This window comes from Parus major, chromosome 19, assembly GCF_001522545.3.
Source record: "Parus major isolate Abel chromosome 19, Parus_major1.1, whole genome shotgun sequence".
NCBI lineage: Eukaryota > Metazoa > Chordata > Aves > Passeriformes > Paridae > Parus > Parus major.
In genome coordinates, this window is record NC_031787.1 from 2,790,213 (window position 1) to 2,809,000 (window position 18,788).

Sequence of the window (18,788 nt, forward strand, 5' to 3'; positions counted from 1 at the left end):
CTACGAGGCTGGAGGGCAGCTGCTGCCTCAGGGATCAGGGACACTCCTGTCAACTGCTTTAAAATCTGGGATCAAGTTGCTGTAAGTCAAGTTCTGGCAGGGATTTGGAGGCTGCTCACATGGAGTTCAAGCTGGATACCATCACTTTTCTACAGGCCATGTGTTGCTTGTTACCTTCCATGTCCAACCTCATCCATCTGGGGGAGGGAGAAGGTGGGAGGGCAGCCCTGGGACAGTGGCTGTGATGAGTAGGTTGGTCCTTGCTCATTGTTTTGGAGGTGTTTATGGGTGTGTGTAAGTGGTGTCAGCCCATGGAGCAGTATCTGTGTCTGGCTGCAGCAGGGCTGAGGCTCTGGGGTGGGTGGGAGGATGCAGTGAGCTTCCTTCTCTCTGAGCCACTGCTTTTTCCTGCATAATGCCTCATCAGGAGCAGTAAGGAGGGATCCTGCCTACTTGCCTTCCCACATGGCTCCACCTCATCCCTTTTCCTAACTCTTGCAGAGACCTTCCTCGCCCAGGGAGCAGCATCCTCCTCCTCCTCACACAGCCTGAGCTGCCACAGCTGCAGTCAGGATCCCAGGTTCCTTCTGGGATCAACCCAGGAGCAACCGCTCTTGGTAACAAGAACACGGAGCTGGTTTGCTTTTGAACCCTCACCAATACTTTTCCTCCTTTTTTTTGCCCTTTATTTCAGGAGAGGAGGACAAGAAATGAATGACACGAGGGCAACGCTCCAAACCAGAGGATCCCTAACTTGTAACTCGGACTGAAGTCTTGCATGACCATCGCTAAAGCCAGCAGGACATGCATGTGTCCGACTATCAGACAAATGCGGGTGAATCGTCGAAAAGAAAAAAATACTGATTTTGTTTTGTTCTGTAGCTTTCTTTTTCCTGTACATATGAGTGCAATTACTGGACAGCTGGCGTAGAGTTTGGGGATGGAGCTGTGTGGATCTGAATCATTGTAATGTGGTTCCTTGGGATTTGTTCTTGCCAAATTTGAGACCCTCTTTCCAATTTTCACCCTGACTGAGTGAGCACGGGCAAGGCGGCCTTCATGAGAGATTAAGGCAGGAAGCTGGGATTTGAGGCCAGATCCCTCAGTGGGATGGGATGCACAAGCCAGCTTCAGGGGCTGGGAAGGGCTTGGCAGTGAGTGAGGGCAGGGAGAGAGGAGAGGGGGGCTGTGTGTTGGGATTGTTGAGCCTTGATGATGACCACAGTGTTGCTGCTGCTGCTGTGCTCTGCTCCAGTGGCTGCAGCAGCTGGGCATAGCTTCAGAGTGTGTCCAACACTGGTGTGAATCTCATGGACGTGTGTTTATACGTAGAGGTCAGGTGCACATGGTGGAAGATGAAGTTCTCCCTATTTATCACGCTGTCCTGTTTGATCCCTGCATTATGGAAAGCCCAGCACCTTCTCAGGCTCATCCAGCCTGAGCACGATGAAGTCTTGTCTGTTCTCCATCTGGAATCTTGCTAGATCCCATCTGCACTATATAAGGCAGTTCTTCTCCTTCTAGGGGCAGCCATGTAAAGAAAAGCAAGGGGATGCCCACCTTGCATTCCTCCACTCCTTCCTGGTCACTCTTTCTTTCCTCAGTGAATTTTAAACTATTTCCCTAGCAGGAGTAGAGCCTAAGTGTTTAGGAGCACATCCATGACTTCATGCGCTCTGCTTTGGAGAACATCACTGACTTGAACAGGGCATCCTTGCCAAGGGATCAAGATGAGAATGAATGTATCCTTGTACATAACATGGTCCTTCTCCGTGAGTGGTGTTTGTTGTGGCATCCCTTTTTGTAAGGCACCAACTTTATCTTGCCCTCTGGGGATTTTTCCACAGCAGGAGTGAGACAGGCTTCAGTGAGGGTTTGTAGATCAGGAATGGATTTTGGGATCCATTAAATTTATCTTTCTCCATTGAGATGCATCAGCTGAGAAGCTGATAGTGGTCAGTTTCTTCTCCAGCTCTCCAAATCCTCCCTCCTGTTTTCCTCACGGTCCTTAGGATCCATCCTGATGATATTTAGTTAGCCAGAGCCTGTATCTTTCTCTTACATTCCAGCAACAGCACTAGAGCCAGGGTCTGGGATAGCATTTGCTCCTTTGCTGTTGGGTTTTCTCTTCTACTTTTTGCCTCTTAGAAGCTTCCAGTGTTTTTCTGTATCATCTGGGCAAGAGCATCTCTCCTTCCGTACAGTAGGTGCCAAATATCATCCCTCCTTTCTTTTCTCCATCACCAGCATTGAAGATGAGCAGAGCCCCCAGACCAATGGGAATGTACAGAATTGTTATACTACTGAGCTGATTTATTGTACAGAAAACCTTGCATGAAATGTTGTTACTGTATTTAATATATAATGTATTCAAGGAATTTTAATATGGAGCTCTTAAAAAAGATCTTTATAGATACTCTGTGGTTAGAAGATTGTTGCTGATTTTTTAAAATCTTATTATACTTTGTCTTGAAGAAGTTTTATTTTTCAAATGTGTTCTGTCTAAATGATTTAATCAGTTGATCCCATGGGATAACCAATTCCTCTTCAAAGATTTTCACCATGGATGAGACCCACCCTGGTGTAGAGGACCAGAACATGACCCAGGTACTGTATAAGCCTTCAAAATAAGGCTTCAGTAAGACTAATGCTGTAGACATGTGATTTGCCCTTCCTCAGAAGGGTGGATTTCACCTTGTTTTAGTACAGGTCACAGAAGTAAAGAATTGTTTAAAGTGGGAAAGACATCCGAGATGATTGAGTCCATCTCCATCGCTCTGTGCAGAAAAACAACCAGTGGGAATTTAGTCCAGTTCCAGCTCAGTGTCATCAGAGGAAGCAGCTTCTGTTTCTCTGAGGCTAACAACAAGTTTGGGAGAATTTGGGCTGGATTCAGAGGCTAGACTGGATTCAGAGCATCCCAGCCCTGTTTGGAGGGTCCAGCAGGGCTTTCAGCTACCCAGTGGCATCTCCCTGGGATGTGGTGGCCTTGTTCCCTTGTGCCTACAGGAATCTGCTTGGTCCATCCACCACCTGAGTTACACTGTTTTCCCTGGACTTGATGTCTGGTGAAGGATTATTAATTTAACCCAAATATGTGTGGTGTGGAGAAGTTTCTTGTGTAAAAGCCCAGGCAGTGTCAGTCTGTTCAAGCATTGGGTCACAATTGTGAGTTAGCAAACCCTGAGCCATCATGGGCAAGAAACCAGAGCTGTGTCCCATCTTCTTCTTTCCAGCAGCAGCAAATTGCATTTTATTTCTTTTGTGAGGCTTCAGATCTACCTAGAAAATAGCCCAGGTAATCTTCACTAGAGTTGCCTGGAGCAGGTGGCCCCCTTGCTCGGAGGGACCATTTTGACACGTCCCCATTTCCCCTTCTGAATGGGTGACCACGTCTCTTGTCTCTCCCCCCATCCTCTCATTACTTGGAGTAAAGGTTTCACTCCATACTTTCGATTACAGGGGCTTATACTTCAAACATCTTAATGCAGTAGAAAAATATCCATAGATGTAAGTATTTTTTTCCTTTATTCTTCAGTGAAAGGTCAGGATAAATCACAGAGTAGTTATTTATTGCATGTGTGCCAGCAGCAGCAGCGTGCTGGGAGCTTTTACAGGCTGGAACATGTTCTTATGTAAACTTGGAGATCCCAGAGCCAAGACCATCACTTTGGGATAGGCTCTTGTGTCTTACCAAGGCATCTGACAGTGCAATACAAGGGAGATGGACACTGGGTGGCTGTTTTGCCCTAAAGCTTTTTTTAAAAAGCAGCTTAGGGCCAAACCTCTGGGATCATTGCTTTTCTTGGCAACAGAGGTTAGGAATTATTTCCTTTTTAGTTTTATTTTGATGGTGCTGCCTGGCATATTCTAAGTCTATAAATAAAACTCAGGTCTTTCCAGCAAGACCTTTAGCATTGGTGGGCTGCTGTGACAGATCCTCCACAAGATGCAGGGCATAGGATGTGCTGGATGGCAGCATGGGATTATCCATGAGCACTTTATACTCCTTCCTCAGGGTCCAAGCACCGTGCTGGGGTACAGCCAAGGTGGGAGGGGAAGGTCCTGTGTTCCTGGGGCAAGCACCAGGGGGATCAGCTGTGGAAAGTCCTTTGTACTGTTTTGGGATATTGTGTCATTGTGACCGGTTGCTGGATGAGCTCTTCCCCCTGTGGTGTGTGATCCCATGGGGAGGCACATTGGAAAAGGACAAAGAGCCAAGTGCTGCATGCTGCATTTCGTTTGTGTCATGTGGCCCAGGTCTGGATGAGGTTTGTGCTTGTGTGTTTGGGGTTTTGGCACTGTGAACATTCCGTGTGTGTGTGTTTCTGGTGATGCTCTGCTCAGCCAAGGCTGGATGGCACCACCAGGCACTGGACAGGGCAGTAGGAGGGACAGGTTCTATGGAGGGGGTGGAGGACTTTGTTCCTTTAAGAGCATCAAACCTGGGATTGAGTCAGAGTTTCTGCTCACGGTGTGGATGGCAGAAGGAGAGCAATAGGAAAACTCAGCATTAATTTTTGGTCCTTCTTTTGTACATCAAGTTGGTAATACTGCTTCCTAGTCAGGGTTCTGCTCCACCAAAATTCATCAAATAATGATTTGAGCTATGCAGGGGCCCTGGCTGTGGAAGATGTTCATGAGGTTCAGTGACCTTGGCATTAAATCACTCCTGAAACTCAAACACACCAGTCCACTCTACCAACCCCTAAGACTTACTGTGATTTTTGGACCTGGTCTGGCTATCACTTTGTGTAAATGATGCCAGAGATTCAGCCCCATCTGGGCTCTTTTTCCTCCCACTTCTGCAGTGGCATTTTCTGTCAGGGAAGACAGCCTGGGACTCAGGTGTTTGGTACCACCCGAGAGGGCTTTACCCCATGCAGATCTAGTGTGGCACAGATGGGGTTAGGATTTGCAGGGCTGCAATGAGAAGGAGACACAGGGTAAATTGTGCTCCCTGGACTGGTTCTTGTGGTGCCATTCTGCTTTTGGTATGAGTGGGGCATTAAATGAGCCAAAATCTGTGTGTGCCTGGAGAGCTGGGCACTTGGGACCAAGAGGAGGGCGACCACTGAACTGCCAGCGGGTGCCCTCAGTGGCTTCAGTCTGGGAATATGCTGATTTTTTTATATGAGATGCCTGAACAGCCAAACTTAGAAATCTCTGAGATTGTGCTTCATAGCAAAAGGTAAATTGTTATATCTTGGGGGGTGGGAGGGTGTTATCTGAGGGGAAGAACTGAAAGAAATGAGGTTTCCTATTTTATTATATGAGAGATATTTTTCCACTAAATTACCGCTTCCTAAACCGTGTCCTTTGTCTGACTGTAAATAGCCAGGTGTGCTGGGAAGACGTGGGAAGGCTCCTTGTGGTCACATCCATACAATCCACTCTGTTCACACAATATCGGGCTGATTTGTTTTATACTTAGAAAATTACAGAAATAAAAGCAATTTTACTGGATTACTCTGGGTTTGGGTTGGTTTTTTTTTTTTTGGTCTATTTTGTTGTTGTTGTTTTACCTTTTTGTTTTTTGCTTTTCTTGTTCCATTTGTGGCTGATTTGGGGGACATTTGGGAGCCCATGGAGCCATATGGGTGTGCCTGAGGGCATTCTTCAGCCGTAAAAGGAATCGTGCTCACCAGATCAGGATTTCTTGTGGGTTTTCAGAGGAGCCAAACTAGAAATGGAGCTGAGCTTGTGCCTGGCATGGGATGACAAAGGCAAAATGAGCACAGTGGCATAATACGACTGTTGGGAATTTTTAAATTCACTCTTGGGGCACAAGAATACAAATAACAGTGCTAATTTTGACTGTGTCCAGAATAGTCATCACCTTATCTTCCCCAGCTGGGAGGGACGGTTTAAATAAGCCCTGCATTAACCTCCACAATAAATAATTGTGAAATAAATAATAATTAAATAGCTTGGCCTCCTCTGGGGGGATGGGATAGGGCTTGGGGCCATGCGTTTCCATCTCTGCATCACCCAGAGCTCTGCCCATGGTAATGTTTGAAGCATAAAATCCTGATCCAGCTGCAGATCCTGTTTTGGAGCAAATCTGTGTTCATGGCAACATCTACCCTTGGTGCTTTTTTGCTGGGATGTGGCCACATATATTCCTTCCCAGTGTTGTGAGCAGGACAAAGGTGGTGTGCAAGGTAAGCCAAAAGCTTTGTGACCCCTGGGGGGGTTACCAAGAGGGACATGGGATACCCTGGCACATGCTGGTTTTGGGAAAGGACTATTGTTTGGTCTCCTTTTTGCCAGTGCAGACTAATGTCTGAGAGCAAGAGGAGCACTACTGCCATGGCTGGAGGTGACCCTCAAGCCAGTCCCCCATACCAGAAATGCTGTCTCAAGACACGGCGGTGAAGAACACCCCAAATTCCCCACCTGATGTTGTGTCAGCCCCTGGACCCCTGGGGCTGTGCTTGTCCTTTGAAGGCATCATTCAGAAAACAGGTGTTTTCTGAATGATGCCTTCCCCTACCAAAAAAATCCCAAGGATCCCTGTATCCCATGGCACAGGTTCAGCCCCCACGTTGGATGTGCATCCACATTTCTGGAGCCCACAATGGCCACAGGGCCACTGACACCCTTTGGCACCCCCAGCATCTCAGGTTCATATTTGCTTTGGCATCAGCAAAAAATACTGCTGAAGTATTTCCAGGGAGATGTGTTGTCACAGCAACTGGGGATGGAAATGCCACTTCTGAGGGGTGAGTACCACCAAAAACATCTTGTGCTGGGGCGTTGCAGCACGGGACAAGTAGAGAACCGAGCCAGCCTTGCTGGGAAGGAGTGAAGAGAGGTCAAGGACAAGTTAAAATTGGAAAGAAAACTGAACATGCTGTTTTGTAGGACCTTGCTTGCTCTCATCTGCCAATTTTTTTTCCACTCTCCCCATTGCCAGTGGTGCAGTGGAAGCATCTTCAGCAACTGGTGAGGGCAAGGGGGCCGTGGCAGCCAAAATTACTGGAAAAAGCCACCGGTTCTCAGGGACTCTTCTTGGCAACTTTGACCACAGCAGGTCCCCTCTGCACCCATCATCATATTTTAAATCTTGCCTCCATGCTACTCCTCCCCATCCACGGATCTGCAGCGTGCCACACATTTTTGTGCTGAAATTCAGAGCTCTGTGCTAGATGCTGCCAAGCATGAGTCTGAGTTGTGTAATGAGCTTCATCTATTATTTTTATATTTTCTTTTCCTCCATCAATGTCTGAGAGCCTGGAAATACCTGGTAGCTTTTATGCCTTCCACAGCAGTGCTTCCCTGGGTGTGGGTGGGCTGGAGCCCCATGCAGAGGTTTTCAGAAGCCTCTCTCCAGCATTTCCTGTCCCAGATCAGAGCAAGGATGCACTTGCATTTCCAAGTGTCTCCCTTAAAAATACCAGATTTTTCATTTTTCTCTCAGCTCCAAGCACAGGCTGAATGTGTTTAATGGGCAGGGGGAACAAGTTCCTTTCACAGCCATGGATGGACTCCTGTGCTAACCCTGCACAACACTGCCAGGGATTCCCCTGGAGGGTCACCAGCCCTCAGTGCCCTTGGCATCTGGCCCAGCTGGAGCTGGAGATGTTGGATGAGGCCAAAGGCTGGCACTGGGGACCAGTCAATGCCAGCTGACCCAGGAGAGTGGGAAATCTGACCCTAGGTATTTGCAATCTCAGACACAAACATGACACAAATGAGGGCTTTAGAGCCTCATTTGCTGTTTTTGCTTCCGTTTTCCCCTCCTGTGGATAGTGGAGATAGATGGGCTCATTTTCCTTATCTCTATCTGGTTTTAGAGTCATAGAATCACAGAATGGTTTGGGTTGGAAGGGGCCTTAAGGATCATCTCATTCAAACCCCCTCCCATGGTCAGGGACACTTTCCACTACACCAGGTTGCTCAAGGTCTCATCCAACCTGGCCTTGAACACTTCCAGCTCTACTCTCTGTGTCCCTGTGTTGTCCCCACTTGGTCTTTTGTTTCCATGATGCTCAGGTCAGGTCTAGTTCAGCGCTTTCTGTGCCCTGGGCAAACCCATCCTCAGTGCCCAGGACCTGCTGCAGATGAACTCAAGCTGCCACTGCTCCTACACCTCATCACTCCAGGCAGAGCACCCCCAGCACCTCCTGCTGGCTCTGCTTGGAAGCAGCCAAGAGATACAAAAGTTTTTCAGAGGAGATGGCTGTGAGTGTATTGACAGCACTGTACCAGTTGGTGTCTGTGGGAACCTGAGATAAAACCATCCCCAATGTCCCAGCTATGTGTGGGTATCAGTGCACAGGGTCATGGGACACCCCACAGGCTGCACCTTACACAGCAGGCTGGTAAAAACCTCTTCCTCTTAATTCTATTTTCACTTTTCATTTGGGTGTTACAGTAATGCATTTATTATCACAGCAAACAGACATCCCAGCCTCCCCCAGGACAGCCCAGTGTCTGCACCACAGCTAGAAGATCACAGCCCCATGAGCTCAGCAGCTCTGGCCAGTGACTGCCCTGTGTGGGCAGGACAACCAACAACTGAACAGCCCAAGCAGGGCACTGTCCCTCGATAACCACCTGGCAGAGGCAGGGAGGTGTGTTGGCAGCCACCTGGCACCACTGCAGGGCCACAGAGGTGAGCAATGCCTGTGCAAACTTACTAAATTCCCTGTGATAAAGTAATTTAAGGAGTGGCAATCCCAGGGATGGTGTGGGTGTGGGAGAGGTGTGAGCCCACAAGTGTTTAGCCTGTGTTTTTTCAAACATTTGGATGCTGTGGCCAAGTGGGTGCCCATGCTGGGTGCTGGTATCAACCCAGGAAAAGATCTGGGCTCTGTTGGTGCTCTAGGCTGGAGTGTGCTCTCCACATGACTCCAGACAGCTCCAGCTCCACTCACCAGCTGCAACATGGCTCCAAGAGATTATAAAATGGCAGATGCATATTATCTCCCAATGGAAAGTATTTTAGCTAAACCCATGCTATAACCATTTTATTGACTCCAAGTACCAGAGAGGAGGTTAGAAGTGACTCTTTTACAAGTCATTTTGCTGTTAAATTTAGCTGTCCTATTTTCATTATCCCCATGGCCTTGGCAAGGGTGAGCAGCCTTCCCTAAAAGGCCTCGTTTCATACAGTAAGTTATTTGCTTCTCTCCTGACAGATATCTAAGCTTATAAGGTTTGTCTGCTCCACTCAATAGCAGTATCAGCCTTCAGTCTGTATGATTAACATCAGCATTTTGTATTTGCTTTTGGCTCCTTGTCTGACAGCTTTCCATGTTGCTGAGGACTGGGGCATTGGGATCGCATCACGTCACTTGCAACGTGGGATCATCTGATTTTGATTCCCAGGCTTCATGGTATGCCCAAAAGATTCAGATAAATTATTCCATTGCTTTTCCCCCTAATTTTTCCTTATTGGCTAGCAAAGATAATTGATTTGTTCCACGTACTTCACAGTTGTCAGGTCTGTAATATATGGAGTCAGAAGGTTAATATGACAGTGAGCATTCAGCAAGTGAACTTGAGAGGTGTTGATGCTAAAAGGAATATTCCTGAAAGGAAAAATTTATCCCAGCAGGTTAAGATTTTCCATGCTTCCAAAACTATTTCCTCCTGCAAAGAGGGCCTTTAACCCAGGCGCGGTGGCTGCAGAGAGCCAGTGTCTCCTTTGAGGCCAAGGGAGGCAGCAGATGAACTGGAGTTCATGGAGCCTGTCCCTGCCTGGAGTGCTGAAGCAGCTGGGTGCTGGGATTTCTGAGGAAAACATCCTCTCTTTCCCCCAGAAACACAGCCCCAGTGCTTCCTCCTGAGCCTCAGAGCTCCCCAGCACAAAGCTCACCCCTGTAGGGCTGTGCCCTGGAGCTGCCCTGGAGCTGGGGATGCACTGAGGGCACAGGGCCCCCCATCCACAGCCTCTGTGCTTTTCCCAGCAATGAGCCAACCCCTTCAAAGCTCCCCATTGCGGCTGTTGGCCCCCAAATTTCAGTCTGGCGCTTTCAAATCCTGTCCCTTTCTCAGTGAGATTTGTTTAAATAGTGTCTGCATCAGCCTGCTGAGCATCGCTCCCTGTGACCCCGGCTCGCCTGGCCCTGCTCATGGCTGGGCCATTCAGGAAATGCTGGAAATGCTTCCAAATGCACCCAACCCAGCCCAGTGCAAGTGCTGGGAAGGAGCCAAGCCCCAGCTGTCTGGCCTTACCACGGGAGGAGGCCAAGCTGGGTGCCCTTCTGCTCCGTGGGTCAGCTCCGAATCACTGAGCTGCGCTTTCTGGTGCTCCCCCTTCTCTTTCCCGACCCTTTTTCTGCGGCAGTTTTGGGAGACAGAGTAGACATGGGCTCAGGACACACAGCCTGAGGTGGCTGCTCTGGCAGGAAAGATGATACCCAGTCCTAACTCCTAAAATCCTTCCCGGGACCCCCACAATCTCTTCCATCCCACTGTTTCCCCCAGGTGGTCTCTGCTCATCCCAAGCCCTGCTGCAGCCTCTCTGTCCCCAGGGAAGGTCCCTGCCGGGCCAGGGAGCGTCGCTCACGGGCAGATGGCTTCGTCCTGGTGGCATGTGGGCTTGGCAGCGGGGTGGCCCTGCACCCTCCCACACCCTGTCCCACCCCCAGACCATGTAGGGCACCCGCTGTTCCCAGCCCAGAGCTTATAGGAAGAGGAAGCCTCATCCCTGCGCAGAGGAGGAAACCCGACAGCCCAGATGTGCACAGAGCCACGCCGATAGCATTCTTATATTCTTTTTTTTCCTCTGCAAACAGAGCAGCTGCCGGAGCAGCGGCGGGCACGGCCCAGCCCACGGCGCAGTGAAGAGCTGGGAGGCTGCGGCACAGCCCTGGCGCAGCCATGGGACAGAAGTGCATGGACAGTGTGTCCTCCTTCCTCTTTGAGTATGACACCCCTCGGATGGTGCTGGTGAGGAACAAGAAGGTGGGACTGACCTTCCGGCTGATCCAGCTCATCGTCCTGGCGTACATCATCGGGTAAGGCTCCCCAGCACCTGCCTTCCCTAAAATTAATGCTTTGCCGCTGGGTTAAAAAGCAATGGAGAGAGAGAGAGGCTTCTGTATCCCCTGTATCCCAGTGCGGGGGGGTTATTGTTAATGGCTTCACATCCCTCTGGTTGGAGCTGCTCCCGTGCAGCCCAGTGTCCCACCGTGGCTCTTTTAGATGGTTATTTAGTCCCCATATCCTCCCCAGAAGCTACTGTAAATGCAGGCTGGAGGCTCATCCCTGCCCAGCCCTGCTTCGCACACCGGGGCCCCGTCTTCTCACTGAAGAGAATCCAAATCCTGCTCCAGCTGCTGGACGGTGGCCTGAGAATCTGTTGTTATTTTTATTTTCATTTATATTAAATAAGAGGCATCTGGGGCCAGTGCAATGATTTGTGAGACCCAAGCGGCCGAAGACAGGGCCATAAATCTCCCTGTTCACCGCTCTGATGCTGCGGCCGAGACGCAGCTTGGCTCCAAAATTCCTGGTCTTATTTGCTTCTGGGAGGCAGCTCCAAAAGCCAACGCGGTGCAAGGGCAACTGCTTAAAAAAGGCAGCGAGTGGAGCAGGCGGGATCAGAACCGGGTGAGGATGTGTGTCCTCAGGTGCCCCGGGGCTGCTGCTCCTGCTACAGTTTCTTGGTCCCTGTGCTCTCAGTGTGGGATGATGCTATGGGATGTGAGGTTGGTGAGCCTTTGCTGTGGCCCCATGGCTGCTGTGGGCTCAGCCCTAGAGGGACACCAGCATCCTTTCATGGGGAAGGGCCCCAGGGCAGGATGTTTGAAAGGAAAGGGGGTATCTGGCCATGAATTGGAAAACCTGTGAATTTCTGGGGTGCAGAGTGTCTCCTGCAAAGAAAAGGCAGTGACTCCCAGGCCTCAGTGCAAGCAAGGTTGCTGTGGGGAGCAGAAGTACCCATCCCTCCTTTTAATACAGACTCCCTTCATCGGCACTTTGGCTCCCAAGGATAATCCTCATGCAAAACTACAACTGAGGTCTCAAGGACGCTCTGTTGGCAAAGAGTTTTGCACTGGTGTTAATGGGAGCAGCTTTGTTTTTCCTATGGACTGAGCCTGTGAAGTCCCAGGGCTCCAGTCTCAAACGTGGCTGGGGGCAGCTGTTCCTGTGGATCGGGAACTGGCACAGATGGTTGTGCAGAGCAGCTAAGGAAATGTGGCTAAAGCAACTTGGCTAAACTGAGACAGGCAACCAGGAGGGAGCAGGAAGAGAACCAGCCAGGGGGTGACAGCCAGGGGGTGACAGACAGAGGGGAGGAATCTGGCATGAAGTTTCTGTAATTCCTGAGTTTTTCGTGGTTTGTTTGGATCAGGCTCCTCTAGCAAGGGGCTGCCTGTGACTGCAGCTGCCACAGCCCCACCAGCCCCTGGCATCCCCTTGATGCTGACAACCCTGTCCCCTGTTCCCTTCCCACAGCACTACTCCCATTTCCCTGCCCACAACAATGCCCCCAGTTTGCTGCCCTCACCAAGCCACAATGCCTGAGATTCTCTGTCCTTTGAAAGCAAATCTGGCAGCCAAATTTGTATTTATTTACCATTCTCCCAGCTTTTGTTCCCCCTTCACAGCAGGCAGGGGATGCTCATGGAAATGTGTGCCAATGCATGACTCTGCTAGAAGGACATGGGTAGTGCCATCAGTGCTCACAAGTGGGGCCAGCCACCCTGTATGAGATCCCGTGTCACCCCTGGGGAGCAGTTTTTTCCTGTGATTACTGTGATAAGGTGGTTATCACTGCTGGCCAGGCAATGCCATTTGCTTTCTGGGTTTCGCTTCCTGAAATCTTGCATGCAAGGAGTTGTGGGCTGAGCCACAGGATGAGGCAAGCAAGGTAAGAGGGCTTGGTGCCTCTGCCACACCAGGGGACTTTTACAACCTGGGCAGGACTTGCTGCAGCATTTACAGCCTCATGGGATATGGTTTTGATTGTCATGATCTTGGCTTTGCGACAGGGGAGGTGGGGTTGCCCAGCCCTGTGTGTCCATAGTCAGCTCTGCCAGAGGGGGATAAGGTCAGCAGCAGAGTCTGTGCTGGAGGCTGATCTAGGGAAACGTTCTGTGTTAAAACAGCCTGGTGCTGCCCAGTTCACAACATCTTGCAGCCCCAAGGGCACTGGAGAAGATACCCACTGTAACCAGTGTAACCCAGTATGGTCTTCTGCCTTGGAGGAGGATGTTGGCGCTGTGTGTCCCAGCTGGGGTGGCAGCAGTGCTGAATTTCTCCTCCTATCTCCAGGCACTGGAGCAGATGCCATCCCTGAGCTCCTCTTGCCCTCAGTCAGGGATGCTGATGTGGCTGCAAGCTAAAAAGCTTCCTCTTTGAGAAGTCCCCACAAGGTCCAGCACCAAACATGAAACCTCCAGACAACACCTGGGGTTCCCCATTTTCCCCTCTGTACATCAGCCAGGTGTCAGAGGCGAGGCTGACACAGCAGGCTGGTGTCATGGGCTGTCCCATGTGTAGCCTGCTGCCTCTGCCACAGCCAGCGGGACCAATGCCTGTGGCAGTGGGGACAAAATCCAGATCACTCCTTTTTTAGTGCCGAGAATGCTCCGCGCCGCCGGGAGCACTACCCGAAATGGTTGCTTGCCCATGTTTATAGTCTCCCTGAGTCTGAGTTAATCCAGCGGCAGCTTGTTTATGCTGTAGGTTAAATAGTGTCAGGAGCCTGCCCTAATGACTGTTTGATGGGCTGGGAAAGGAGGCAGAGCCCTGTTCTGGCCACAGCAGTGTCCCTAACCCTGTTCCTGCAGCCCTCTTGCACACAGGACCATGGCTTCACATTCCCTTTGCTGGATGGGGAACAGTGGCTCTGGAGCCATATCCAGACTCAGCTCTGTGTTTCTCTTGGAGGAATTGAGTTTTGGAGAGCTCTTCTGCAATGGATCAGGAGATCAGGAGTGTCCAGGCAGGTCATTAAGACCAGCAAGCTGCAAACCTGCCGTAGGCTTTAACCCCAAATGAACGATGGCTACTGTGCTCTGCCTGCTTTCACACATCCTCAGCCACAAAATGTGTCCCAGTCCCCAAAACACACCATTCTGGCATGAAAGCCAGGTCCTGCAGCTACCACACGCCTCAGACAAAGGGTAGGAAAGTTGAGCAGCATGTCCCTTGTACAGTGGGAAGAAACTTGGCAAATGACTCCCCAAGTAAGAGTTGGTAGAAAAAGCCGCAGTCCAGAGGTCTGTGCAGAGAATTGGGCCCCAATGGAGGAGTGCCATGCTCACCCTGCCACCTCTCCCTGTCCAGGTGGGTGTTCCTCTACGAGAAGGGCTACCAGTCTCAGGACAGCATCGTCAGCTCGGTCTCAGTGAAGTTGAAAGGGCTGACACTGACCAACGAGAGTGTCCTGGGTCCTCACATCTGGGATGTGGTGGACTATGTTTTCCCACCCCAGGTAAGGAGTCAGGGTGGGTGGGTTAGGGATTTGCTTTTGTCCCAGTGGCTGCTTTTCTGCATGTGCTGGGGTGCAGATGGCTCCTCAGCAGAGGCTTTCCATGGGGCTGACCATGACAGGGTGGACCTGCGGTGGAAAGGAGATTGCTTCTGTCACAAAACTCTGTCCAGGTTCTCCCTGGGGAAGCATTTGTTACTTGGGACCCGCTATGGCTGAGGAGGCACATTTGAGGCTGTTTCCAGAAGGATCAAGGTTCCTCCAGTGCCTCTGGAGCAGTATCTCAGGCAGCAAGCGAGGTCCTCCACTGTCCCTGGGGCTGGTGGTGCTGCAGGTCCCCATTCAGGGAGAGGCTCCTCACAGATGAGACCCTGTGCTGGCTGTGAGCTTGTTGGCTGTGTGTCCACAGGGGGACAACTCGTTTGTGGTGATGACCAACTTCATTGTCACTCCTGGACAGAAACAAGGAACCTGCCCAGAGGTAAACGCACCAGCTTCCTTCAGTGGGCTCAGCTTCTGTAGTTTAGGGGGATTGTGGTGGTGTCATTGGGGAAAGACTTTTTCTGACATTGGGAGGTTTAGTAAAAGGCAGAGCCTGGCCCCATATTATTGTTCCTGACTTCTGTGTGCTGTGTGAAGACTTTAATTCTTCTGAAAACCAGACGGCATCTATTTAAGTTTTCTTCCCTTTGAGATGATCAAGCAGAGCAGACTTGAGGCTTAAATGAAAGCATTTGCTGGAGTGAATAAATCTCCCCTTTTTTTCCTGCTTTATCTGGACAGCCTTGATTGGGAAGCAGTGTATGGACAAGGCTCTGGCTGCAGTTGAGCAGTGTATCCCTCAATAAAAATGCAGTGTGGTGAGGCAGGAGGGACAGAGGGATTGAAGCTGCAGGGTGGGATGCTAAGAGGTGGCTGCTTTCTCCAAACAGCTGCCAGATGCTGGGCTGTGCACACGGGACAGTGACTGCAGCAAAGGGAAATACAGCCGGCAGGGACAAGGTATGGCACACAGCCCCAGGGTGTTTGCCCTGGTGTTTCTGGTGAGACCACGCTGGGAAAAGCTGCCTGGCTGGGGTGTCACCTGGCTGGGGGACCTGCTTTGGACAGGGTTTAGAAAAAGCCTCTAACATGCTGGTTGAAGTTCCCACCTGGGCTGGTCCAGCTCTGCTGTTTCAAAAGATACCTGAGCTGCAAACAATTCAGCCAACAAAAAGTTAATCCAGACTAAGCCATTTCCCCCTAACTGTTGTCCTCTTATCAGCTCAGCATTTTCTTAGATATGTTTTAACAAGAAAAATCCCTATCTGCTCCCCTGTACAGCTCTGTAAGAGAAACCACTGCCCTGAGCTGAGAGGCCACAATTAATTTCCTGTTTTAGAAAGGTGCCAGAGCCCTGAGCATTTTGTGTCTTGAATGCCCCTGGCAGAGCTGAAGCCCCAACCAGGTCCCATCCATCCCAGCATGAGGCTGAGATTTCACAGGATCCAGGGGTGTGAGCAGCTGTCTCTCCCACAGGGCTCATGACTGGCAAGTGTGTACACTTCAACAGCACTGTGAAGACCTGCGAGATCTTTGGCTGGTGCCCTGTTGAAGTTGATTACCATGTTCCCAGGTAAGGAATGATGATTTGCCCTCTCTCCTGCCCCACCTGCACTTGGTGTGGGGCAGACCAAGTTGGGGCTCCATGGGATGTGGCCAGGACAGCCTGCATTGTGAAAGACCAGAAAGGGAAGGGATGAGACCACCAGTTTTCTGGGTCTGCTTGTTTGGGTGAATTTCCACCAAATGGGGCTATCTCTAGAGCCTGAAGAGCCAAGTGATGGACACATTCGTGTACAATTGTGTTTTTCAGCCCTGCCCTGCTGTCAGAAGCAGAGAAGTTCACCTTGTTCATCAAGAACAGTATCACCTTCCCCAAGTTCAAGGTGTCTAGGTAAGGAGAGGTTTTGGGGATGGCTCCTGGTCAGTTCTTCCAGCTGTGTCCCTCAGAGGAAACCATGGGTTTAGCTGGATGGGTGTAACTGGATGCTTGGTATAGAGGATTCCATACCTCATCAGTGATCCCAGGACTACTCTAACTGCTGCACTGTATATTATATTAATATAGTAATATAGTATAGTATATTAGCTCATAGGAACTGAAACATTTCCCTCCCAGATCTGTCCCAGCTCAGCTGGTAGCTGTAGTTACTGGAAAGATTTTTGGAATTAACCTCTCCTGAGTTACCCTTACAAGCTGTACATGAAAATATAGTTTCTCTGATTCTTCATTTTTCTTCTCTGAAGACAAAATTAAAATACCACAGGGTCAGGATAAGCTTGGTGCCCCAGAGTCCCCATTAACATCACAGATCCCACTGTTTCAGCAAAGGGTGGGGTTGGCTCCCTCCTGGCAGCACTGGGGGAAATGCTGCTGGCTGAAGGCATGCTCGTAAGAGGATTTGTGATGGCACTAAACATTTATCTGATTTGGAACAAACTAACAGAAGCTATTTGTGCTGAAGACAGCAGATTCTTCTCTCTAAGCTGATTTGTCCCCATGCTGCAGCCAAGGTTAAATGTCCTGGCAGCCAGCATGCTTGGCAAAGTCCTGGGCTGACCTCACACTGTACCCCAAGAGGTGGCTGGGAGAGGGGATCCCCCCAGCTGCAAGGGGAGGTGCCCTGAGCGAGGCCAGGCCGAAGAGGACACAGAGAGACTTCAGTTCCTGGTGGTGAGGGTGGCTGAGCTGGCTGCTGTGGTAAGGGCTGTGCCAAACCCAGCTGGGCTGTGGGGAAACTTCCTGCCTTTGGTCACTGCTGACAATTAACAGCTAAACATCAGCGACAGGATCAGGTTGAGCAAGGCAAAGGCTTCACAGACATAATGTTTTTAGGCAAAAGAGCAGAGTGGGATGGAAGGCAAGAAGTTGCCCTTTCTTTTTAACCCTTACTGTAGGAAATAGCAAACTGCAGCTAAATGTAAAAGGTGTGGGATACACTCACTATCCATGAGGTGTCCCAGATAAGAATTGTTGGTGCTTGGATGGACAAGCTAGCATGTGAATGGGAGAGCAGCATGGACTGGGCAAGGGACTTACAGAGGTTGTTTCCCACTCAAATTATTATTGTGTTACTGAGAATCTTTCTCTCTTCTCATTCACAGGCGCAACTTGGTTGAGAGTGTTACCAAGCAGTACCTGAAGAAATGCACCTATCACAAAGGCACTGATTCCTTATGTCCTGTGTTTGAACTGGGATACATAGTGAAGGAATCGGGTCAGAATTTTACCTTCCTGGCTGTTAAGGTACTCCAGTTTCAAATTATGTTCCTTGCTGTTCATGGGAAAGGGACACTGGCAGTGCAATCATCCCCAGCTGCTGTGAGGATTTTCTGCTTTCTCAAGAATTTTTGAGAAAACAAAAGTGTCAGAATTATCTCATAAAGATTATGAATCTCCTTGGACATGGCCTAATATTTACGTTTTTCTTGGAGACTCTTGAGAAGATTTGACCCACTGGCAGTAAATCCCAGGGTTCAGAGGGTTTTAATCTGAGCAGTGAATAACTGGATCTGTGTGGCCAAATCCCATCTGACTGAGCTTGGAAATCCCAGCTGGATGGTCAAATATTGGTCATTGCACAGTGCTAACTGCAGCCTTTCCCCAGGCTCTAAAATGCAGCTTTGCCAAACACTCTTCAGGCTGTTTTGTGGGTGTACCTGCTATCTCTGCACTGCAAAACATTGTGATAATTTTGCCAGATGTTGAATAAAATCAGAGACTTGTATATATGAACGTATATTGCATGGATTGGATCAGATGGCCTAGAGAATGGCTGCCTCATTCCTGGCCAGGTTGGACAGAACCTGGAGAAAACTGGTCTAGTGAAAGGTATCCATGCCAGTGGCAGGGTTCAAACAAGATGGTCTTTATGGTCCCTTCCAACCCAAACCGTTTTAAGATTCTATATATTAAAGGTGCAGAAATACAAGCCTCTGGGGCACAGCTATTTACCACCTGGAGTGAGCTCAGAAGGAAGGAGGGACTTCTGCATTTCCTGAGTGATCTCTTGGGCATAATCAGGCAAGGGAAGGCTGTCCCATGAGACCCAGAAGGGATCTGTGGTGAGCACTGTTTCTCAGGACCATGCCTTGGGCACAGGGTTCTGATCAGGAACAAGAAGGCATGAATTTATTTGTGAATCCAGCACTCAGGGCAGAAACAAGAGCCTCTGCAAGGGTTTATGTACAGACCACAAAGCCAAGGCTGCCCAGGAAGGCTGAGGCAGCAGTAGGGTCCATGAATCTGGAGAGCCAGGACACCTCATGGCATCAAGACAGGACATGGATGAGGAGGGAATGCATTTCTCTGTGTGGGAGAGGTCCAAGGAGGGGCAACCTCGTGACTCCC

At 49.9% G+C, this 18,788-nt stretch overlaps 2 protein-coding genes across 7 annotated transcripts in view; both read left to right on the forward strand.

Annotated features, from left to right (window-relative positions):
- ATP2A3 (ATPase sarcoplasmic/endoplasmic reticulum Ca2+ transporting 3) overlaps positions 1–5,466 on the forward strand; it is a 45,965-nt gene extending 40,499 nt beyond the window's left edge. The window contains exon 21 of the mRNA XM_015646886.2: positions 695–5,466. Coding sequence (XP_015502372.1) covers positions 695–714 — 20 coding nt within the window. The 3' untranslated portion in view covers positions 715–5,466. The remainder of the gene's footprint in view (positions 1–694) is intronic.
- A 5,158-nt stretch (positions 5,467–10,624) lies between these two features.
- The window catches only part of P2RX1 (purinergic receptor P2X 1), a 29,206-nt gene continuing 21,042 nt past the window's right edge, over positions 10,625–18,788 (forward strand). For 5 of the 6 annotated variants that reach the window (XM_033518855.1, XM_015646168.3, XM_015646167.3 and 2 more), the window contains exons 1-7: positions 10,625–10,970; positions 14,251–14,398; positions 14,805–14,876; positions 15,328–15,397; positions 15,914–16,010; positions 16,251–16,331; positions 17,543–17,684. In XM_033518855.1, the coding sequence (XP_033374746.1) occupies positions 10,834–10,970; positions 14,251–14,398; positions 14,805–14,876; positions 15,328–15,397; positions 15,914–16,010; positions 16,251–16,331; positions 17,543–17,684 (747 nt within the window). In that variant the 5' untranslated portion in view covers positions 10,625–10,833. The remainder of the gene's footprint in view (positions 10,971–14,250; positions 14,399–14,804; positions 14,877–15,327; positions 15,398–15,913; positions 16,011–16,250; positions 16,332–17,542; positions 17,685–18,788) is intronic. The other variant, XM_015646166.2, reaches the window with a different exon arrangement.